We start from the raw sequence: 25,333 nt of genomic DNA, 5'->3' as shown, positions 1-25,333 counted from the left end.
GTCGCCAGACCGTTAATTTATAAACCAGCTACGTGCTTGGTGGCTACTGGAGTAGCCTTGGACCGACTGCGTGTCGGGACGGACACTTTTGTGTCGTGTGTTGTCGTGTGGTAACGGGAGAGGAGTTCGGAGAGACGTGTGTTACGTGTGTTACGTGTTGGGAGACCGGTGGTAGGTGAAGGAGCTGTTGTTGGGAATTGACCGCGCCCAGTGAGTGGAGCCGGAGTGGAGGGAGCTTTGGACTTTGGTAATGTGTAAACAGACTTTTAGTTGTTAGATTTGAGCGGTGAAATGTTAATTTTATAAATATATTTTTCTTGTTCTTGTCAATTTTTAATACATGTAAATAATTATACATTCAGCCGTCTTTTTCTAATTTGTGACCAGGCCCGTGCAATAGCCTAAATCCCCGCTCCGTCTCAACTAGGGACATCTCATAGCCAATATCATTGACGAGGGATGTGACCGTCTCGATCGGTGTCCCTGAATGAAGACGGTACTAGGGACATCTCATAGCCAATATCATTGACGAGGGATGTGACCGTCTCGATCGGTGTCCCTGAATGAAGACCGGACTAGGGACATATCATAACCAATATCATTGACGAGGGGTGTGACCGTCTCGATCGGTGTCCCTGAATGAAGACGGAACTAGGGACATCTCATAACCAATATCATTGACGAGGGATGTGACCGTCTCACCCAGCTTGGTTATGTAGTGTCCCTGTACCAAGATGGGACTAGTAGAAGTATAGGACATAATTGTCATAACATCATGGACAAGTGATTTGACCGTCTCATCTGGCTTGGTGTCCCTCATATAAGCTGTCCTGTTGAAGTAAGATGGGACAAGTGGTTCTAGACCCCTCAGCAGGCCAATGCTTGACAAGTACATGTACTAGTATTCCATATGTTGCCATGGCAGTACACAAAAATTAAAAAGTCAAGATTTCAATTGAATGCTAATACTCACATATATTTATAATACTAAAGCCCTTGAAATACAATCATACAAGTTCACAAGTCCACCAGTACCAATGCTGTTCTAATACATATAAAGGTTCAACACGGACGGAACTAAAGCAGGCCATTTTACAGAAATGCAGCGAAGTGCCACATTTGGAACAAAAAAAACAGGTTTACTGTCCGCCCCATGGAAGACAGAACGTGTAATTTTGACCCTGTATTGACAACTTGCCAGTATCAGAAACAGCCATCAGTGCCTTGCCAAACAACCGATCTGTACATGTTTCTTAATCTTACTATCGGTACACTACAACTACAGTCCAAGTCACAAATGTCAATCTCATCCTTTTCGTGCCGCGTCAGGTACGCACGACATGCGGCCGAGTTTTGTGCCAAATGACGCACCAGCGATGTCACAGTGACACACTCCCTTTCTGTTTAACGTATTGTACGTACGACCTTTGCGCGCAATCTTAAGCGCATCATTCATGAAACAGTGACGTGCCAATGATTTTAGGCATGACATTTGTAACTTGGACTGTATCAATCGCACATTTCTTTGAACTTTGGAACGCTTGACGACTGAATTTTGGTAATTAGAGGAGGGAAGCAGACAGAACTGTGCAGGTTATTACAGAAATAGAGCAAAGTGCCACATTTGGAGCAAAAAAACAGACCTTTACTGTCCGCCCCATGGAAGACAGAACCTGTAATTTTTACCCTGCATTGACAACTTGCCAGTTATTAAGTATACCACCGGCCATAGCTGGTACATTTTTACAGTGTATAATCACAGATTAAGATGAGACAAAAATAATTGTCAACAAACTGCCAAATTTGGAGCCAAAAAACAAGTTTACTGTCCGCCCGCATGGAAGACAGAACATGTAATTTTGACCCTTTATTCATTGACAACTTTCTAGTATCAGAAACAACCATCAGTGCCTTGCAAAAAAAATGACCTGTACACGTTTCTTAATCTTATACTATCGGTACACTAGAACTACAGTCCAAGTCACAAATGTCATCCCTCTCGCGCCGCGTCAGGTACGCACAAAATTCGGGTGAGTTTTGCGACCGTCGCGCTTTGTAGCGCATCATGATTGATGCAACAGTCACGTGCCAATGAATGACGCGATTTTAGGCATGACATTTGTGACTTGGACTGTATCAATCGCATATTGTTTTTCAAACTTTGGAACTCTTCACAACTGAATTTTGGTTCTAGAGGAGGGACACAGACAGAACTAAGCAGGTTATTACAGAACTAGAAATGGAGGAAAGTGCCAAATTTGGAGCAAAAAACAGGTTTACTGTCCGCCCCATGGAAGACAGAACCTGTAATTTTTACCCTATTATATTGAAAACTTTCTAGTATTGGAAACAACCTTCAGTGACTTGCAAAAAAACGCATCATTAATGCAACAGTGACGTGCCAATGACGCGATTTTAGGCATGATATTTGTGACTTGGACTGTATCAATCGCATATTGTTTTTCGAACTTTGGAACTCTTGACAACTGAATTTTGGTTCTAGAGGAGGGACACAGACAGAACTAAGCAGGTTATTACAGAAATGGAGGAAAGTGCCAAATTTGGAGCAAAAAACAGGTTTACTGTCCGCCCCATGGAAGACAGAACCCGTAATTTTGACTATGCATTGACATGTAGAACTAGAAACCATGAAAGAAGCTCACTCAATGTGTTCTGAATCTGAGCTAGTAAAGTATAGAGAAAAACATCCATGCGTATGGGAACTATCAACAGAAACCAACATGAAGAAAACAATCACTGACTGAACAAATGCTTGAAACAGCTCTGACACATCCTTTCATTATTTTGAGCAGGACATTTTTTCAGCCGACCAGGACATTCTTTACCACTTTCTAAGACCTTCTTGCACGTTCGTTCACTCTTCTTCATATTGTCTGGATTGGCAGTAATACGCAGAGCATGATTGGAATACAACAATTTCATCTGAAGTTCTGAATCCCTCACACAGGCATAGGTTCTCTTGTCAAGATTGACAAGCTTGTGGATACTTTCAGCGCCCTGCTCACCCATCAAACCAACTGTTTTCCACTTGAACGCAAAGTCAGGAATGTGATATGTGAGCAAGTGAAATTTCACCGTGATGGAACATGATGGAAAGTTGACTGGAAACCAGGAACCATAACTCCAGCATTCAATGGACAGAGTTCTAATTTCCTCTTCAGTGAGGAAGCGAGAGATGGAAATCAGCCGATAAATTATGGCCATACGATTGAACAATTCCAAATACCTGTCATGAATCTCAGGGAAACCATGCCTCAAAAGGACACCGACCAAGCCGTGAGGTCTTTCAATGATTTTTCGACAATGGTTACCAATGAACGCGTTGCTATGGTACGCTTGTTTGTAAACAAGTAACTCTCTTTCAAGCACATTGTTTAGTTGAAGTTCCAGGGGACCTTGATGCTTCTTCACATCTACAAAAACCGCATAACCTCGAATGCAGACTTGCATATTTTTTCTCTACCCTTTGTAGCTCTGCCTTGGATATTTTTAGTGACTCCTTGTGTACATCAACTAATTTGTCCTTTGTACGCACACCTTGACACAGATAACACTTGTACTCCTCATCACCGACATTTGAATCCGCATCCTTCCCTTCCAACTCTTTCTAACATATCTTTGCCAGTTAACTTCCCTAATTTACACTTCAAATCTCTTATTTCCCTATCCTTCTCAAACAAATCAGATTCTAACCTGGCAGCTTCAACTTCAGCTTCGTGCACCCGACTGTCACTGACCATACTGTTGAGCATACTCTCCGTTTCTAATCTAACCACATTATCTTTTAATTCAGAAATTTCACCTTCTAATCTGAGGACAGTTTTTGAAAAAACACTCTCCTGGAGAAACAGCCGGCATTGGAGTCGCTGGATTTCTGCACAGTATCCTTCACTCTCCTTGATTGTTGAGCCAAGCTTTTCCTGCAGTGATTTTGTTGATTGACTCAACGCACTCCAACGATTAAACCACTCACAACCAAGTTGGTTAATAGTGACAGTGTCAACCAAGTGCTGCTGTTTTAGTTCAAGAATGGCACTGTCCCGTGAACGAATATCCTGAACGTACAACTCCCGAATTTGACTGGCCCGGTCCCGATAATCAGAATGAGTGTGAATTGTTTCCTCCGTCAATCTATTCAGCATACATGTGAAGAGGTGTATAGCCTCACGTGTACCTCCATTCTCATTCACACCCATCTCTCCCAAGCCCACATTCCCCACACCCAGTTGCTTAGACTGTTCATTCAAAATAAATGCTTCGTTGAAAGGAACATTAAACTCAAGTCCCGAGTTGTCAAAAGTAATCCATAGTGAATCATTTCGGATGCAAATAGTCTTTCCCAGTCTTACAACCCCCGTTTTATCACTGTAACGAACAAAGACGACTTCACCAACGGTTGGTAATCGGTCGTTACTCGAAACCTGTAATCCTTCATAGAGGTCATCAATGACTACTGCATGAATACTTCCAGTAACATCCTGAATGGTGTACTGGTTTGGATTAACTTGTGACAACACAGTTCCTACATAAATCTCCCCCTGTAATTTAAACAGAACAGAGTCCCCAACATTGAACATAGACGGCGTAACGTTTGACTTGGATGCCTTGGATTTCCTGCGTTTCCGCCCAAAATATTGTTTATGGCCACCCGAACCAACTTTAGAATCAAACCTCGTTTTCTTCTGAGGAGGGCAGTCAGCATCATACGAAGTCAAAGACGTGTCCATTTCATGTACTAGACCATACCTGGAATTGTAAAAATTAGGAGCGAGAACGGGTTGCAAAATGGCGCGGGGGGGGGGACAAGGTCTGTGCTTCAATGCAAGCCAAGAAGACCAGGATGTACTAAAAACTTATACTACACGTCTTCTGGGGAATTCTAATCCATCGATATCAAACAAGCCTTATGCATCAATCAACGGCATTCTAATTTCTAGTGCAGAGTCAATTACAATTTAGAGTACCATCACTTACCACTAATCTTTTTGTAGTAGATCACTGATCTGGGCGGATGTAGTAGGCCTACTCTCCACGCAACCACATAATTTCAGGATGGACCTCGAATCCAGAAGGTTACGGTATGTGTACGGACGTTGTTTGAAATACTCTCGAAGTTAAGAGCCAGAGCAAGTTGAGAACGGTACACAACCAACTGAAATTAAAGAAAAAGGAAAATCTAGTAACTCAAGGATGACCGGCACACCTGGCAGCCACGGATAAGGAACATGAAAGACTACACATTATAAAACAAAACAAGTCTGGTAGGGGTACCCCGTAAAGAATTTTACAGTTTTGTTTTCAGCCTTCCTGCAACTCCCTACTAACAACACAACCTTGTGTACTGATCAATTGTGTTCTTTCAATAAATGCTTAAAAAGGGCTTCCGTCAATATATGTAAGAGTCAGACATATCTTACAATGTAGTCACTGAGCAATGCTTTATACATGCACGAAATCAACACAAGACACTGATTTAGCATCACCCTGACAGAAAACTCAAAACAAACCCAAAGTGTAGGTCAAAGGGCAAGTCCATTTTGGCCAAGGGTGATAAGATTTAGCATATACCGAAAAAAATCCGTGGTTTGAAAGTTTGAAGACCAGATTTATCAAAAACATCCCTGAATATGTTTTCCACATAGACTACAATAAGTACTAACTCATGTTTTGGTTACAAGTTGCCCAAAATTTTGACTTATTTATATTTCCACCCAAGCCGCACCTCTATCAGCGCAATAGACTCGACCAACACACTTAAGACTGGACAATGTTCATGCCCCCGGGTTTCAAATGCAAATGTCTGCATAAATACAGCAAACTAACATTTAAAAATGGAAACTAATCAAAGTTACGATATCAATTAATATTGAAGGTAACTCATTTTACAAATAAACGATCAAGGGAATCCGATGTTGTAAGATAAACTTGACACCCCGTCTTAATCTCAGTCTGCATGCCGGCCATCTTGATTCGGAGCAGATCGAAGTTCTCGAAATGTCTGAATATGCGCACGATTTTGCACGAAACTGAATTGAGATTTGTCAAACGGCGGGGGTATTTATGATGTGTGATATTATGCCTACCTGGTCATCTAGTTTGATGAAATTCCGAAATCTGCAACTTGTTGAAAAATCAATAAAAACACCGCAAATCGTCGCGGTTTCGTCAATTCAGATCGGAATTTCATGCAAGTTTGTAGCCGGGTGGCATGGCATGTGACAGAGCCAATGAGCCAATCAAAGCCGACGTATCTTTTAGCAGAACGTCTACAGGATTGCGCGCATGTTTTGAATCACTCCAACACATTTTACCCTTCAGACGAAATGTGTATTGCGATGCAGCGAGGGTCCAATGATACATAAAGGTGATACACGCTTATTGGGCTGGCCAATCACTGGGCAGCAGGCCTGTGCTGGGGATGGATCATTTCGATGTCATGTTTAGGCTTAGCTGAAACAGCTGTGTTTTTTCATAAAACATAAGTGAATCATCAGAGTTTATATCTAATGCTATAACCCTCGTATACGTATTTAATTTTTGTTCAAATTGATCCATTTGATTTGTAACTTCAGCATCTTGCACATTAAATCTATTGTGTACAACTAAAATATCGTCACTAAAAGATTTTATGCTTAACCCTAGTTGAGATATCTGACTTCTGTTGTCAATTGTTTTTTCATCTAGTAACGTTAATGTTTCTTCTGTATTATCTATTTTTTTATTTACTTCTGAAAATTCGAGGTTGATATTTTCAACATTATCGTTATATTGTGTTAAAATTTCATTATTTATATCTGTTTCATTTTGTATCATACATATGTTCATTTATTTTATCTTTTTTTATTAAATTTCTAATTTTAAAATTGCCATATTTTATAAAATTTCTAATTTTTAGCTCACCTCTTAGCAGAGGTGAGCTTATCCCATACCGTGGCGTCCGTCGTCCGTCGTCGTCGTCGTCGTCGTCGTCGTCGTCGTCGTCGTCGTCGTCGTCGTCGTCGTCGTCGTCGTCGTCGTCGTCCGTCGTCCGTTAGCAGGGCACGTTTCGTAACTGTTAGAGCTATTGAGTTGAAACTTGGTACACATGTACCCTTATGTAATGACACCTTGGAGACCAAGTTTCGGTCTGATTCGTTTCATGGTTTGGCCACCAGGGGCCAAACGTTAAAAGTGAAAATATGCAATATCTCCCTTAATAGTAGTCGGGAAATTTTGAAAAAAATATGGTAGGTACTTCTAGCAAAGGTGCGTCATATATCCTCCGGGTTTTTGATTTGCCCTCCTTTTCAAGGTCACAGAGGTCAAATAGTGTAAATTGGCCGTTAGGATGTAACGATGGCACGTTTCTAAACTGCAATGACTATTGATCCCAAATTTGGTACACATTTACCCCTTAGTCAGGTAATCTCAGGGACCGAAGTTTGGTCCAATATGATTCACCACTTGACCACCAGGGGGCAAAATCCAAAAACCTTAAAAATTTGATTATTCCTTAACTTCTTGCCCGATTGCCACCAATTTGATATCATGGGTACATCTAACCGCCATACAATATATGTCACACAGGTTTTTAATTTGACCTTCTTGTCAAGGTCACAGAGGTCAAATGGCGTAAATTGGCCGTCAGGCCGTAACTATGGCACGTTTCTTAACTGCAATGACTATTGATCACAAATTAAGTACACATGTACCCCTTGGTCAGGTGGTCTCAGGTACCGAAGTTTGGTGCGATCTGATTTGCCGCTTGGCCTCCAGGAGGGGGCCAAATCGTAAATTCTTCAAAATGCCATTATTCCTAGTATTACTTGCCTGATTGGCACCAATTTTATATCATAGGTACATCTACTTCTAACAACCATTCAATGTGTCACCCGGGTCTTCTTTGATTTGACCTACTTTTTCAAGGTCACAGAGGTCGAATGTACTGTAAATTGGCCATTTTGGGGAAATTGTAATTGCTTGGACCTACATCAAACCTAACACTACATGACACAATACCATGCTCTTTATCCATCTTTCCTCCACATGAGGTGAGCACAATGGCCCTGGCCATTTCATTTATTTTGTAGGGTATATCCTTTCAATTTATTTTTTAGTTTCTAATTTATAATGTCCAATAGCTAACGTATGAATATTATCTTTCAATATATGTCTTTTATCATCTTTTCTACTTAATGCTACCTTTTCTACACATTCCGTATAAATCTGATGCTTATGAGATCTGAATAAATTCATTTTTCTATTTATATCTTCTTTATTAAAATTACAGTGATAATAATCTTGAAATGTGATTGACTTGTCTACAACACATTTTTTGACACCTTTACACCTTTTTGCTTCATCTTTTTCAGTTTTATAAGCATATAACTTAGGTCTTAATCCTACAAATTCTGTAATTGGTTTTCCATCACTCTCATCTTTAAATTTTCCTAAAACCTTTTTGTTTTGATTAGAAAATAGGAAATGATCTTTTGGATAATTTGAAGTGTCAAAATACTCTTTGACATCTGGAATAATTTCTTTGTAAAAATCCTTAGTTTCAATATGATACATGAGTGAGTCAGTGTCTGTGAAAAGTAGTTTAGCTTCAGGATATTTTTTCAACATGTAATTGTAATGAAAGTCATACATAATTGTTTTTGAAATATCAAGTATAGCTTGACCAACGAAAATGGGTTTATCAAAATATAACAATCCTTTTTGTTTATGAACAGCTACTAAGTTTTCATTGAATATCGTTGATTTTCTTAAATTTGGATGACTGAGTTTCTTTTCAAGCTGTTTGACATTTGTACATAATGTGATATCTTGTCTCAATCGAATATTCTCCATCGTCTTGCCAAATACTAAATTGTTCATTAGTTTAAAGAAATCTTTTTCAAAGGTATTTTTGGCTTTAGATCTTAATGTTGTATTGAGGTCAATATATGGTTCGAGAAAATCCTTTTCTTGATAGGAAATTCCTCTATGAATTTTCAAACTGAAGATATTAGCCCAGTTTTAGTATCATTAGAAAGAGCGCTGAATATGCTTTAAAATGATATATAGATCACTGTGATACCTCAACTAATAAAAAAGTTATGGTAATTAATAGATCAGGAAACGGGCCTAATTATGGTATTGTTTTATAATAGGAAAGTCATAAAAAGTTGTGACCTTTCCGAGTAGTTTTGAACTTCAAAGTGTCATAACTTTTTTGTTATTCAATGGATTTTGATAAAATTTTCAGTGAAGAAAGCCTTTCTAAAACACAACCATTTGCAACTGTTTCCAGTGCAATACCTGTTACAATACACCCTCAATCTGAAATTTTAATTTGAAATTTTCAAACAAAAGACACATATACTTATTAAATAAATCACAAACTAGTGTTTATTTCACCTTATTTGCATTGCAAATATTCTCACCTATTCAAAATATAAACAGAGTCTAAAAATGCCATTCTTACCTATTTACAATGTACACACAGTCCTTTTTATGATATTATCAAGTCCCCACAGATCACATCAATGGCCAGAGAATACTTGGAAATGTCAAAATCCTCGGCATCGTCCTCATAAGTTTCTCCATCTTGCCAATATCCAATGCGGTATGTTCCCCCATTCCGTTTTAAGAGTTTTTCAATTTTCCCAGAATACACAACTTTCACTTCTGTGTCCTCATCATACCAGACATGTGAAATCTGGTGGCCAATGATCTTGCCAGCCAAGATATCATTGACACCTCGAAGAACATCAAGTTCAATGTCCCCAAATTCCGGCTGCTGAGCAATGTCCAAAGACTCTTTAACACAAGTTCTCAGAACCCGATCCAGTTTCTTTCTATCTACTGATTTTTTCTTTTGTATTTTGCTTGCCAAACGTTTTGAAATCTCTGCCTTGATTTCTGCATGTCTTTTGCACTTCTTCAGTCTGTGTTTCCTACCCAATTTCACAGAAAGTTCAACTATTTTTTTCCTTTTTTCAGGTTCCAGACTATCCAGGTAGTCAGTGACTTTGTTCTTTTGAGCCCGGATCCTGCAGGACAAATAACACATTGTAGCATTGGGAGCACGGTTTTTCGCAGCACTAAACATGCCCATAATTGCCTCAGCATCTATATTATGGCAGCGAGCCGACTCTGTTTCTTTCCTCAATTTATCAGAAATATCTGCACTGAAATACCTCTGGTACTGCCTCTCAAGCACATCCACTGCTTTTGAGAGACAAGCTGCCATCATTGTCTGGAACAAAGCTTCATCCACAGGTTTTTCTTGTAATTTGCATAGAACTGAATCAGTGCTCTTCAGCTCGTTTCCAAAGAAGTCAGTCTTGGCTGACAGTGTATCCATGGGTTGGGAAGAGTACTTTCTCAAAACACTGACAACATCCTTCACAATACCAATCCCATCAATATGGCTAACTTGAGAGTTGCTTGACGTGTAAAATGTTGTCATCCATGGACCAGAGAGCAGCTTACCAAGGAGTCCGAGAATCTGAATTTCAACTTTAGCACATGCATTTAAAAAGTCTTGCTTGAGGCTGTCCTGAAGACCCCCACAGCTAACAACTCCTTCTGAAAACAAAGTTTCAAAAAGTCACGATTAGAATGGAGCTGACCACATATGTGAAACAGGATGTGGAGCCGGTTCCCTCGATAGCGTGGAATAAGTCCCCTTGGCAGGCCAGCTTTATCCAAGTAGGTGGTAAAACCTTTCGGATCACCACGACCATCCTTATATCTAAACTTATTTACGGCAAGGACTATTTGATGGCTGATGCTCTCGTGACCCCAGAGCTTTTTATTGATGTCCCCGGGTTCAAGAGCCTTTAATGTAGACCTCATGGAACTTGCAATTGTGTCCAATGGGTGCAGGTGACAATTCAGTTCATTTAACGACTTTCTCCGAGATAATTCCAGATGCTGAATTGTGGCATGATTCACTGCCGCCCTATCTGTCATCGTATTAGAAATACTCTGCAATATTTTCTTTCGGTTTTCCGAAAAATCTGCGGAGTAAAATTGGCAGTAAACATCAGTCAGGCACTCAATGCTTTCTTTAATATGAACCCCGTAGTCCTCAGCTGTACCACCAGCTAACTGATCAACTGCAAGAACTTGGCATGATGCTGGACTCGTCACATGAATACTATTAACATGAACACCTTCCTGTGTTGTAGCATCAAATCCAAGAGTGAGATCTTTATTTTCAATTAGCATTTCAGCTGCCTGAAAGTCTGAAACTACTCCCAACTCTCGAGCCATCGTTTCCACAGTACTCCTGTGAGGCACATTATCAAGGTGTATACCAGATCTCATAGCAAATTTCTGAATAAGGATGGGAATATTCTTTGTCGGCACATTATTTACTATACAGTCATAAACAAACTGCCTCATTTCCAATGAATACGTCTTCCCTGGTTTTTGTAAATTACTTGCGTCTGATTTTAAAGAGTCCACTGTTTCTTCTAGATAGAGCTTCTCATTTTCCAATTCTTGTATTGTGGCATTTTTTACACTGAGTTCATCCCTTAGTTTCTGAATATCCGCATAATAAGAGGAATCCTGAGATTTGTTTCTTTTTGTACACTTCTTGCCCTTGCGTTTAGCATTTTTTAGTTTCAGTTTTGTGGCTGTCAGTTCCTTTCCTAATGCTGTCTTAGAAAATTGCAATCTGAGGCGTTTGATCTTTTGATCTTTTTTTATGAGGGACATTTTTTTACGATTGATTTCCTGGTGGAGATACTTCACTTGGTGCATGTATTGATAGTTAATTTCACGACGTAATTTAGTCACTTGATCTCTGTACTTTTTCTGAACAGCAATTTTCGTTAGTTGCGCGAAATCTAACCTTCGTTTCAGCTTTAGTTTCCTCGGCGTAAGTGTCCCTTGGAGGCGACCAGAAGAACGAACTGATGAAGATGGAGACAAGCGTAATGACGTAGATGATCCAGGCGTTTTAGGCAGTCTCTTTTTAATGGAGGAATCTGAAGTTCCTGGCTGGGGTACGGTAGCAACTTGCCCTGGACCTGAAAAAAAGAATTAATTCATTTTTAATATTTTTGTATCCTAAGCCAGACAATGTCATGTCAGCTAGTATAGTAGAGGAGCAAAATTAAACTGTATACACTATACAGGAGATAAAACTACTGGACTAAAGTGTAGCACTTGTTTTTCTCAAGTGTTCACTCACTTCAATTACACACATTGAATTTCTTTTACATCTGTTAAGAGATTCTGTTTAAAAATCATGGTAATGAAAAACTTACTCAAAAATATACTGGTATTCAGGGAAGGTTCAGCATCACAGGTCTCTGGTTCACCCTCTGGTTGCTCTTGGTTGGAACATTCTGGCATGTCTGGTTCTGAAAATAAGATACAAATAGTATACAACATTTTTACTAACTGTATTGAAATATTTGTAGCTTAGATATAAAGTAAATAAATATTATGATAATCACTATTCTCTTGTATTTCATTGAGGTTTATATATTTTAAAATTGTAAATGAGATTATCAAAAATACAAGTCTATACTTGTATTGAAACCTGCTGAAAAGTTTCAAAAACTGAGACAATAAATATAGTTACCTGTAGAAGGTCCTGTCTCGCTCGGAGCAGGATCAAACACTTGTTTACAAAGGGTTTCATACTTTTCCCTGACTGGCTCACGAGAAACATTATTTAATTTCTTTTCCTTGTTCAGCAGGGACTGAAAGTGGCTTTGAAGGATTTCGCCTGGAAGTTTTTTGGTAATTGCCTTGACAGTCTTTGTTATTGAATTGTCATAGGTTACAAACTGAAGAAGGACATGACCATTCTTTAAATCATTCCGTTCATCCGGTAACTCGTTAAAATTGTCCATGAGATATTTTCTTTTTCTCCCAACTGTCGCTGGAAGGGCCAGCTTCCTTTTTTTTGCTGCTGGCATCTTCTGAAAAATTAAAGGAAATATTTAAAAAAAATAATGAGAAAAAAATAATTACACCATATTATCATTGAAAAAAAACAACATTTACTTCTAAAATAAAAGTATTTAACATTGGAATAAAATATAATTAATGCTGGAAAAAAATCTTCACCAATAATGCAAAAACTCCTGCAGAAATCCACAAAAACATATAGTAAACAAGGACTTCTAAAAAGCACATGGCTACTTTTGTTTACAAACATTGGAAACAGCCAATCACATTGCTAGATCTGGGTCACGTGACCTAAAATCTCAGATTGGCCACCATCTTCCGTAAAAAAAATACCCATCAAAATCCTTCACCATCGATGTCCCTAAGCAATAATTTTCACAAAACATACTCAAAATCAATAAAATACATTTATATACATCGTTTAATCCACGAATAATTGTTTAGGGTTACTTTGAAAAGCTCGTGAATGGCTGTGATTGCGTGCCATCTCAAGTGAGAAAACAGGACATTTTTTTTATTTTTCTCGAGGACACAAAAATTTGGTTGCCTTAAAAAAGTATGTGCGAATGGTTTGATTTCACTCATATTTACCACACATACCGACAAATATATAAAAAAACGAAAAATAGTAATTTCAAAACTATTAATACATACCTTGAGGCTTTTCAACGATGTTTTTGATGACTAAAATTTTCGAACGAAAAATCCATTCACTTCTAGAAATCGGAATGAAATTTTTCTAATTCGAGGCTGCTGGATTTAGTGTGAACTACGTCATCATTATCCGCGTTTTCTGGTTACTCCTCATATGCGACTTTTAAACGCAAACTAATGACGCGCACCGCAAGCAAGTTTTTACGCCTCTACACCAAAATGTGGATCACTGCAATAAGGCGATTATCGCCGGATGTACGCGTACCTAATAAATAGTGTTTAAGTGTAGTATGATGTATTACATATTTGTCTTTGTTATTTAAATTTGGGATTAATTTTCCATTCAAATGTTCTGGAGCTAACGAATAGTCATTATGAAGATTGTGTATTTTTTTTGGATATTCCAAATCAACTTCGAGTGTACAAGCTTTCTTTTCCCAATTTTCTAGATCTTTTGGAGTCATCCATCTAAATTTTTTGTATGGTAATTTACTTGACATTGCTTGACCATATAAATTATTAGCATCTCAATACATAATATAACTTGATTTTTCCTCAGGATTATAATTTTTCATATAAGGATTATTAGCCTTAGCATATCTGGTTGAAATCATTGAAATTCCACCTCTGATTCCTTTTTCAAAAAACATATACATGTCTGAATCAGTCAATAATTCTAATTCAACATTTGTCATTTTCAACATTGCATCCCATGATAATCCTGGACATGTATAATACAAGACAGGATCCAAATCATAATTTTCTAAACAAAGCTCTCTAAAATTATCAAGGATATCTGCTAATAACAATACATCAGTTTTTAAATATAATTCATGATAATCTCTGAATGTTTGACAATTAAATTCTTTCCAAATTGTTTGTGCTTGTTGATATTGTTCATCAGTGATATTAGTATCATTTAATTTTGAGAAAAAAATCTTCTTTTGCTGGTAATTCAGTTTCTTCAAATTTATCAATTGTGTCAAACCAGTCATATGGATAAACTCCCTTTTTAGTCATTAATTCAAATTTTTCATTTTTAAAGAATTTTGACACATGTTTCATTTGAGAATTATTTAGGTTTTGACTAAGTTTGTCTAAACTAGATTGCATTAATCTGTATGAATCAAGAAATCTCATATCAAATTTGACTGCTTGATTTGACCCATTATGCACTTGTAAATGTTTTGTCATAAATATATATTTTTCTTCGTTGTTTGGAATCACAGATACATTACCACCTAATTCTTTAACAAACAAATGTGAGTCATATCCAGATAGATTGTGAAAGTAAATTGGGATAAAATCTGGAACTGTGTATTTTAAATTACAGTTATTATGAGCTGCACCTCTATAATTTCCAGTGAAATGACAATGATCTAAAACTTTATAATTTTTATATGTGAATTTTTCATTACAGATATAACATAATTCAGCTTTATCAAAATCAAGTTTTTCTTGTCCTTTTAAAGTTGGTTTAGGTTTAGGATTTTTGAAATATTTGTCATATATATCAAGTCTATCTTTTTCTAATGTTTCACAAAATGTTTTTGCTACATCTTGATCATCACACTCTTGACTAGCAAAAACTAATTTGTTTTCTGCATTTGGAAACAGATCTGGGTTTGGCATAATGTAGTAACTAAAGCTGTTTGGAATATGTTTTTGATACTGTTCAGTTTTTTTGTCTTTTTCTTCCACTTTTTTTAGAGTAGATTCAAAATCAGCTACAATCACAAATAGATGTTTTTGATTTGCTTTAAAATTTCAGTTTGTTATAAGGGCATTGTGGGAATTCTTGTTTGACACATTCATATTTTTTACATTCTTCTAGATGGTTTTCAAGTTTATATTTTCCTGAAATCTTTTGGCCTGATTTGAGTTTATGATCTCTGAAAACTTTTAAGCATCTGTTACAAATCGATGCTTGATGTTTATCATTGTCAGAACATTGAGCTGTGATAAGAGCAGATAAATTCTTTATCCACATATAATGTGATTTTCTTTCATAAATGTCAGTTGATTTTTCTAATGGTTTATCTGACTGTTCTGTTTGAAGATATAAGTTAATATAATTTTCATTTGGTAAATCTGTTTTCTTAGAAATATATAATGGTGAAATAACATATTCTGGCATGCCTAATATTTCCTTTTTCATTACAAGTTCTTCTTCTGATAATGTCTCAAAATAATTATAATATACATTAATTCCAATATCTGGATTATTCTTTTCAAATATCACAATGTCATGTTCAGATGCTGGAAAGTTTACTTTTTCAAACTTTTAATAATTTGTGGATTTTTTATTACATTTTTATAATGATATAATTCTTGTGGAATTATGAAATTAGTAAAATTTTGATTTTTTGATTTTATGAAAATTATGACATTTATGACATTTTGTGAGCTGTGGGATTCTTTAGTCAGAGTCAAGAATGGGGTTTGTTTGAGTCAGAGTTGTTGGAAAGTATCGTAGTAGGATAATTGAGTCAGAGTTGTGTTAGTAGAGTTGACTGAGTTATCCTAGGTTGATTGTGACTCGAAATGACCTAAGGGCCAGGAGTGGGTTTTCTATACTACTGATGCGCCACGGTACTCCGGCCTATTTTCAGGCAAAATATGCCCGGGCCCTGAGCCTAAATTCATGTTCATATCTTCTTGGGCTGAACCTGCATTTCCGTCGCCCGCATCATTAATTACAACATTATCGCGGTCGTAACCTTCCTCATTTTCTGAATTATTCATTTTAACGCAGTATAGGGCCTACTTGTAGAATACGCACAATAAATAATGTCATCAAATTCTCGCAATAACAAACCGTTCACAAAATACTCATAAAAACACCAAAATCGATAAATTCTTCGTAGATTCTTCAGACGTTGGGCGCCAATGAAAAGAATAACGTTGTAGCAATAGTTTTGCTAAATGAAAGACTCGACTAACGTTGATTAATACTCGATTTTATCTCTGTCACTTTCCACGTTCGAACCCGCTCGTCTCTCCGCTTCAACACCGCTCTGTCGATGACGTAACGACATTACGCGTCGTTGCATCATCGACAGTACAGCGGGAAATACCGAGCGCAGCCGAGTGACGTAACACACGGGCGGGGATGGCCGGGTGACCGGGGCACGTCCGTAATGCTGGCGCCGCCGTGGCCAACCACGGAACCAAGACTGTGACCCAGTTCACCACAAATGTTTCTCGGCTTTGGGGCGCTTGTGTTTAAGCCATCCCTCTGAAATAGAAAATAATGGACGGATGTTACCTTTTAATCGGGCGGGCAGCAAGGGCTGTTTATATCTGCATGGCGCTGGAAGAGAAATATGGGGTCGCATGTTATTTCATTTCCCAAAGGAGAGATGATTATTATTGTTGAATCAAAATCATACTGAGCCGACAGAACTATAAAAATGAAGGTCCTACCTTGATTCACAATAACATAATGTTTCTCGGCTTTGGGGCGCTTGTATATAAACCATCCCTCTGAAAGAGAAAATAATGGACGGATGTTACTAAGTCTGTTTCTGAAGACTTTTAGCCGAGCTGCTAACTAAACGGAAAAATAACAGTTATAAGGCCTACCTTTTATCCCGATTGCTTCTCAGCAAAATGTGTGTGCGTAAGTTGCCCGCACATGCGAAATGGGGGAAGTTTTGTCCTCACAGCTCTTAATAAAGGTTGAAATATTCCATTTTTGACCAATCATGGAGGCTAGAAGTGTAGTTTGCCACGCAAGGAGTCACGAGGCCATAATAGAATATTTTCGTATTGATTTACAAACGAAATTCTTGAACTAAAGCCCTTCGAACTGATCAAGGCACCTCCAGACACTTTTGAAATTATTCTCAAGAACAATCTCCCACTGATTATATAGGGCGCTTAATATTTCATCACAGATCCAAGCTCAGATTAGATATAACTCGGTCAAAATAACAGCCAGTACGTGCTAAAATGACTTTTTTCCTGATCAGGATTCATTATAAAACAATTAGGCACTTTAACTTCACCTTTCGGTCACCCAATAGCTCTCATTAGATTGTGCGTATTAGAAATGATGCAAAGAGAATAAGTTCATGAGAGTTTTTTCGTTGTTGCTAGAACAAAAACAATTGTTATCGCTCCAAGAACGGCTGGAAAAGGCCTAATTTAACATGCCGGTTAACCAGCCTCTCACTAGTACATTCTACCTTTTTGAAATGACGATAAAAAATCATTTAAACAAGAGCTTGATTTGGCTCATTGACATACTAACTAGCGCGCTGTGTTTTATCAAAGTGATCTTGAACTCATCAACTAAGTAAACTGTGCAAAGTAGTTTAGAACATTTAGTTCTGCAATCAGATAATGAGTTGGTCTTACATCTCGTCCACGAAATAACAGTTGGAAGATATTGTGGGCCTAAGTATCTTCTTTTTTCCTGTAGCATTTCTAGTAACCTACCTCTCATTAGATTCTTCGTATCAGTAATTTGTTTTTCAATAGCAAACTTGTTCTACTTTGTGGAGAAAATATTTTGAGTAGGCCCAGCATATTCTCGTCACAAGGCTATTACGAGCAAAATGATGTTTGCTGTAGTGCTTTTTCTCTTAACCATGATGTGACACGATAGAATTAAACCAACCCGTTGGCATCGCCGATTGTTGCTTTCAATACGACTGATTTTGTTAGTGTGCATTTCGTCATCATGTCAGACGACCAACTTTTATTCTATAGACCAAAGATTGTGGATGAAAAAAATGATGATGATGAAGCTGAAACGCTCATTTTTCACAAATTGAGTGATTTATCTTCTGCCCCGGAAAGGGCGACGGCACATTCAGTGGGTTTTGACCTGGCTAGCGCCAATGACTACACGATTTTGGCCGGTTGCTCGCAACTTGTCCGCACAGATTTACAACTCGTTCTTCCAAGAGTGTGTTATGGTCGAATCGCGCCTCGCTCAGGTCTAGCCTTAAACCCTATGATAGCCGTAGGCGCAGGTGTAATCGATTCCGATTTTAGAGGCAATTTGGGTATTTTGCTATTCAATCATCATCCGCAAAACGAATTTCGTATTCGACACGGCGATCGTGTGGCCCAACGTATTTGCGAAAGAGCCCTAATGCCACGTATTCGAGAATCCAGAAGTATTAAGGTAGCAGGAAGGGTTGGGCGTTTGTGGTTTCTGAGTCTGAGGGGGTTGGTGTCTGTTGACTGTGCTTTAAGAGAGACTAGGCATGGCGCCAGTCTCTCTTAAAGCACAGTCAACAGGCATTTGGTCTCAGTATTGGGTTTTGATTGCCATGACTGTACCCCTGTAAAAGTCAGTAGAGGAGAAGTTTGGAATGATGAAGGCATTGAAGAAGAAGAAATGTTATTATTGAGGAAAGCAAAATTTATTATGAGACTAGAAGGCAGTGTCCTGACTTGATTATTTTGAAAATGGCGGTCTGAACACATTCAAAGGTGGAACATGGCATTTTATCGACTTTGAAGTGTTCCGCAGTTAAAGGGAGCCTATAGGCAGCAGCTAGGTAGGCAAGATAAAGTCATACAAATTTGCCAATAGGGGTCAGTCATATCTCACAGTACGTGGAAATGTTCACACTTGTACATGGAATGTATTAAGAGCCGCATCAAACATGACCAAGTGCCCTTATTGGGCATATCAGTCATCAAAAGATGGTCAACCTCACCCCCCTGCCGCTGCCTATATTCCCCCTTTAAAAAGTCAATTGATGTGTATGACTCGAGCGTGTGAGCGATATTGACATGTTTAAAATTTGAACAACGTATAACATATTTACAATGAGCAGATAACAATATCACTATTATCAGCAGTATTATGCATTCACTGTGGGAACATGTGGGCAAATGACTGGTCATGTGGATGAGTGGCGTACAGTAGTGTTCAGGAACTTGTGCATGGACAATGGAAGTGGATATATGACTGACTTGGGAAGAGCAGGATGTTTTGAGCATAACCAAAAGGCTGCTTAGAGGCGAGGAGAAGGCAAGAGGGGAATGACTTTAAATGTAGAAAATGTCCCAAAAAATGCTGAGCACTACTGTATATGATGAGTTTATGTTACCAACATGAGCAGTGAACAATATCAGCAGTGTTATGTTTTCACTGTGGTAGGGTAGCAGAAGTTGCCACAAACGGAGCAGCACTTTGAGGTAATTAGTCACATGGACGGTATGTAAATAGTGTATAATTTGAGCATTATGATTTGGTTGTACAGTACAGACTGTCTCCGGTGAGGCAAGAATGAGACATGATATCTGAAGAAAGGAATGTCTGATGTGGATTAGTAAGAGCCGCGTAGTTTGAGATTCGATCGTTATGAAAGTCTATTCCCTGAACTGTGGTACATGATGGCCATGGTTGGAGTAAGTTAGTTGTCATCGGACACGTCCGAAGTTGGTGGTGTGGTTTGCTGCCTGTTTGATGTGCTTGAGCGCTGAATGACGAGGCTGGGTGCAGGGCGTTTTGGTCTCCTTGTTGTGGAACGTATGTCGGGCAGGTCTGGTGATTTTTGCCGGGATGTCGAAGGCGCTGGATTGTTGGCCAGGTGTGGTTGCGGTCGTCGTGCTGCTGTTGGCCTTTGGTTGTGGCCGATGCGCAATTGGCAAGGACGTTCGACTGCTATTTCAACTTGGAGGCGTGGATTGGCAATGTGTGGTAGGTGGTACAGTGGGGCGTCCTCGAGGATTGCAGCTGGTCGGACAGACGTGAGGTGGAATGTGGGCGGCTGCACTTCTTCACTTGCTATCTGCCATCGCACAGTTGTTGCGTTGCATGACAGCTGAAAGTGAATGTGATATCATAGAACTGAGGCGTTTGCAATGAGACTATAGGTGAAGTAGAAGCAAGGAGTGAAATGGGCCATCTTCCAGTGACTAATATACAGAGTAAGGGCACTGGGTGTTGTTAGATTCAGCATTGAATGTATTCCTCGTACAAGCGTGAATAGTGTGGACATACAGTGAGAGGTGAGAGACCCCTATTGACTACTTCTTGTAACTTTATCTTGGATATTATATTAGTATTGAACTTCTAGCCATGGAATATGAAGAAATTGAAGTTGTAGGCATGGAATATGAAAAATTATTCAACGGTGAAAGAGATTATTCCATGAGGCTTTGCCGTGATCGCAAAGGACGCGACGCGATTGGTTCACATGCCAATGAGGTATGATAATGATAATTACCTCTATAATGCTACTTGGATAGCGACTGTGTCGTTGATTGCAACTGTGGTCTATGTCAATGTGTGCCTGTAATGTCAATGAAGTATGATGAGGTGATGACGATAGTGCAATTATTAAATATTGGCAAGAGATCATACTACAACATAGGTCTTGTTTTTGACAGATGACTGTGCGACATTCCCATTGGGTCTTGTTAGAGTCAGCGCTGCATATATTCCTTGTACAAGCTTGAATAGTTGTGACGGACTTTGAGGGGTGAGAGACCCCTATCGGCTACTTCGTCTAACTTTATCTTGCCTACCTAGCTGCTAGCAATAGTGCCCCTTTTTCAAGAGTGAAACCCAATGTGCGGGGCTAAGAAATTACCTTTATAATCCTAGTTGGATAACCACTGTTTAGATGATTTGAAGAGTGCTCTGTGGATGTGTGCCTGTAATGTCAATGAAAGTATGATGAGGTGATGACGATAGTGGAATGACGAAGTATTGGAAAGAGATCTATTCCTAGAAGAACATATGTCCTGTTTTGACTAGGTGGCGCATTTTAGACTCAGCAGTGAGCACTGCGTGTAACATGGTGGAGGCACCGGAGATAATAACTGTGTCGAAAGTATTGTTATAGGGCCTTCCCTAGGCCCATGGGGTTAAATTTACAATCCACGATTGAAAAGACGTAGTTTGATCGCATTCAACTATAAATCCATTGAACAGTTGTGTTCCTTTATAGTCAACCGATGACCTTTTGTTGGGCCATGATCGGGGATTGTAAACTGTAAATGTATTATGGACTGGGAGACGGGGGAAACACAAGTGAAATAGACCAAAACAAGTGATTTTGGGCCTTTGGTTTAGACGCATGCGCCACATGCGCCATGCGGGATTATACGGTTCATGTGAACTTGTTGACATCGACATGATCTAGTGCTGTTATTGGTCATGGTACATGGTAGGCCTAATCATCATGCCTAGATGTTTCAGGAAAAGCTCGGAGTAAAATGAACTGCAGATGAATAATGATGTTGTTAATGGTTTACCATGTTTACTAGTACATAGCGATAGGGTATGCACTGGCCAGTGCACTTTCTGCACGTCGTCATGGTCATGTACGTGATACCTTGCATATTTTGTTTTTTTAATGCGCATGCTTTTTGGGCAAAATCACTTGTACCAACACTAATGAATAATGTCTTCTTATCCCTATGACTCCATACACAGTGAGGGCATTGTCCCATTCCCATCAAATGGTAACTTATTGTACCGTATTAGGGTGGAAGTTGGGGAGCAGATACCTACCGTTGCACGCCTGTCATAATCAGCAGTGATGAGCTTAGCGCGATATGGAACATTCTTCAGAAACTCAAGCGAGGGAAGTCTGCTCATTAGCATATCTCGCGCACTGCTCCTTCTTGTCAGACATCGTAGTGAAATCGTAATGGAAAACGTCTGGCTTTGCGCCAGACGTTGAGACCAAGGAGGATACCGCGGTGACGTCACATCACGTGATTCCGACCCATATTAGTGATCGCTATGGCCAATCAGATTCAGTCTACTGACAGCACCAGTTATGAACACATCTCCACGTCTCACTGTCTGGTGCGCTTTTTTACACAAAAACACCAATAGACATGAAATATTGCAATACCTAGTATGGATTCTTCCTGTGTAAAATAAAATTTACAGAGCAGATTAACTTCCACGAATAAAAAAGACGTTTGGCGTAGCCAAAGTGCGGAAATAATGTCTCCGCTAAATTACACTACGAAATACACTAGGCAATGCACTACGCAATATACAGTAGAGATGCAGTTGAGTTTAATTTTATTTTATTTATTTATTCGTGTAAAATACATGTACAATATTTGATATAACATGACAAGACATTGGATTATGAACAAAATAAAACGTACATGCATTACACTGGTAACCATGTAGGTCGAGACCTATTATATGGCACCAGATAATATGAGTTGTGTCGTCGGGGTGCCGTTGACATGCGCACTAAGTGGGCCGACAGTTTGCACAACGGCAGAAAGTGACGAAAGTGCACATGTCGTCGACATCCAAACGATCCAACCTGTCAAAATAATAAACATTAAGGGACGATTTAAAATGCATTTTTTTCAAATTATGTAATTGGACCGGGAGGCTGTTCCACAGCTTCGGTGTCCTCACCCAGTATGAGGCACCGAACGTCTCCGAGTGGAATCTCGGCTGCGCCAGTCGTAAACCGTCGCCCCTTACAGCCGGGGTTATATAAAAACGTGCATTAAAATCCAGGACATTATAATAAGAATCGTGCATAAAAACTAGATCCTTGATTTCCCGACGGTACGACAGGGGCAGCAGAGACAACGCTCGCAGACGCTCCACATATGGCATATCAGGGCCTAAAATGTGACGAGTCACCCTCCGCTGGACATGCTCTAAAGTTTCAAGATCACGTCGCACATGTGTGTCGAATACCACCGTACCATATTCAAGGCGACTACGCACAAGTGATTTATACAACATGATATTCAAATTAACGTCTGCAGTACGCCCGCATACACGCCTGATCATACCCCACATTCTACTTGCACTGCTTGCAATACCATTGACATGAGATGACCATGACAGGTCCGAAGAAAAGACAATACCAAGATCCTTGAATTTATCAACCCGAGACAATGCAAAACCATTGATATTGTAAAAGAAGTGTGTCGGATTTAACTTCCTAGTAACACTCATGACCATGCATTTGCTTGGGCTAAATGTCATGCCCCACCGTTTACTCCAAGCGTACAATTTATCAAGGTCGGTCTGAAGTAGCAGAGAGTCGGTTACAGACTCTATCTCCCTACACATTTTGGAATCATCAGCAAAAAGATCCATGGCAGTACCGTCACTAACGACCTCAGCAATATCATTTACGTACAATAAGAATAAAAGAGGGCCTAAAATTGACCCTTGCGGCCCACCAGACAGTACATCTAAAAGTGATGACTCCGAGCCATTAATCACAACTCTCTGCTTCCTATTTGTAAGATACGACGTTAACCAACCCAGAAGACGTCCACAGATTCCAAAGGAACGAATCTTATGTAATAAGAGGCAATGGGGAACGGAATCGAAAGCTTTAGCAAAATCCAAATATATAACATCAGTTTGACCCCCACTATCTAAGACCTGGCCCAGTCTATGCTGGAACTGAACAAGCTGAGTGGCCGTTGACCGCCTGTTACAGAAGCCATGCTGGCCTTTATAGACTGACGGACTTAAGACTGGATAGATACTGTTATAAATGCAACGTTCCATTACTTTAGAAACCACAGATAGGAGAGACACGGGTCTATAATTTGAAATCAAATGCTTGTCTCCCTTCTTGTACACTGGCACAACGTTAGCGATTTTCCAATCGTTTGGTAAAACACCTGTCTGCATTGAAACGTTGAATAAAAATGCGAGTGAAGAACACAGTGTAGAGGCACACTCCCTCAGAACACGATTAGAGACCCTGTCAGGCCCACAGGCCTTAGTCTTGTCCAGCCTGTTTAATACCGATTTCACCTCAACTGCTGTAAAGTTAACAGAATCAAGGTTATAATTATCATACATAGTAACATCAGGTTTTCTCAAGTCGTTGTGATGAGAAAAATTGGAATAAAAATAACCATTGAAGGCATTTGCCTTGCGCAGAGGAGTCACAAAAGACTCATTGCCCAGCTTCGCTGTCTCTGGTACAGAGTTTGATTTGGTTTTTGCGTGATAGAAGTTCCAAAAACGTTTTGGGTTTCTACGCACCTCTGATCCAAGATTGTTAACATTCGCTTTGTATTTGTCACGGGTCAAATTTCTGAGTTCATTGCGCAGGCGCCGGTATTTCCTCCAACTAGAGTCACTGTTCCTGTTTTTTGCGCAGCGGCGGGCAGCATTCACTTTTGTTGACATGCGTCTCACTATAAAGCAAAACAGTTGCAACCCCGTAAATGCGCTATAAGTCCAATAATAAGTGACGGTGACCCGTTATAAATGTTTCGCCAGCTTCGCTTTTTTGTCGCTACGCGGCGCGTTGGGCCCTTGCGTCCAGAGATGAATTGCCCTCAACCCCGCGCGGCCAAGGCGGTTTTGGATCAACTGGCGGCTATTCTACGAGAAATTAAGAAGCCGTGAAATGAGCTTGTGATAAAAACGGACCATCCAAATGTAACGCTCAAAGTACAGTTGTGTTGTTGTCACTATGAGAGCACAATTCTCTTTTGATGTTTTGAAAAAGAAGCCCCATGATTTGGGGTGGAGCCGTTCACTAAAGTCTACTGCGGCATCAGACATGCATTATATAAGTAGGCGAAATAAGAGTTGCCGATGTCCAGATTTTCCCTTGACTTCGATCAAAGATGTATTAGAACGTGTCTGTCATTTTGGGAATCTCTGCCCCCTATGTAGAGTCGACTGTCCCTGTTGGAAGACAATGCAAAGAGCTTTTACACTACCTGATCTTTTATTGTTTTCGTTGCAATCATTAGTAACCGAACAATTGATAAGAAAGAACGCATCTCCTGATGAAAGAAAGAAAACACAAGAGAC

The 25,333-nt window shown here is 39.3% G+C and overlaps 2 protein-coding genes and 1 long non-coding RNA gene across 3 annotated transcripts in view; 1 reads left to right on the top strand and 2 right to left on the bottom strand.

Moving 5' to 3' along the window:
• Positions 1 to 25,333, top strand: part of LOC135499222 (uncharacterized) — a 407,058-nt gene that overhangs the window by 286,669 nt on the left and 95,056 nt on the right. The gene's annotated exons all lie outside the window — the stretch shown is intronic.
• On the bottom strand, positions 956 to 6,210 carry LOC135499156 (uncharacterized). Its single transcript, XM_064789826.1, has 2 exons — positions 6,105 to 6,210; positions 956 to 5,173 (listed from the first exon to the last, which is right to left on the bottom strand). The coding sequence occupies exon 2, from the start codon at positions 4,746 to 4,748 to the stop codon at positions 3,588 to 3,590; it is 1,161 nt and encodes a 386-aa protein (XP_064645896.1). The 5' UTR covers positions 4,749 to 5,173; positions 6,105 to 6,210; the 3' UTR covers positions 956 to 3,587.
• On the bottom strand, positions 11,967 to 12,688 carry LOC135498932 (uncharacterized). Its single transcript, XR_010449182.1, has 3 exons — positions 12,590 to 12,688; positions 12,270 to 12,365; positions 11,967 to 12,029 (listed from the first exon to the last, which is right to left on the bottom strand). It is a non-coding gene; the product is annotated as an uncharacterized LOC135498932 (long non-coding RNA).

This window comes from Lineus longissimus, chromosome 14 (assembly GCF_910592395.1).
Source record: "Lineus longissimus chromosome 14, tnLinLong1.2, whole genome shotgun sequence".
In the NCBI taxonomy this organism is placed as follows: domain Eukaryota; kingdom Metazoa; phylum Nemertea; class Pilidiophora; order Heteronemertea; family Lineidae; genus Lineus; species Lineus longissimus.
This window is presented reverse-complemented; position numbering and strand designations above follow the sequence as displayed.

What these genes read in the sequence shown, in the direction of transcription:
- LOC135499156 (XM_064789826.1), bottom strand. Translation starts at nt 4,748, where the DNA reads ATGGACACGTCTTTGACTTCGTATGATGCTGACTGCCCTCCTCAGAAG.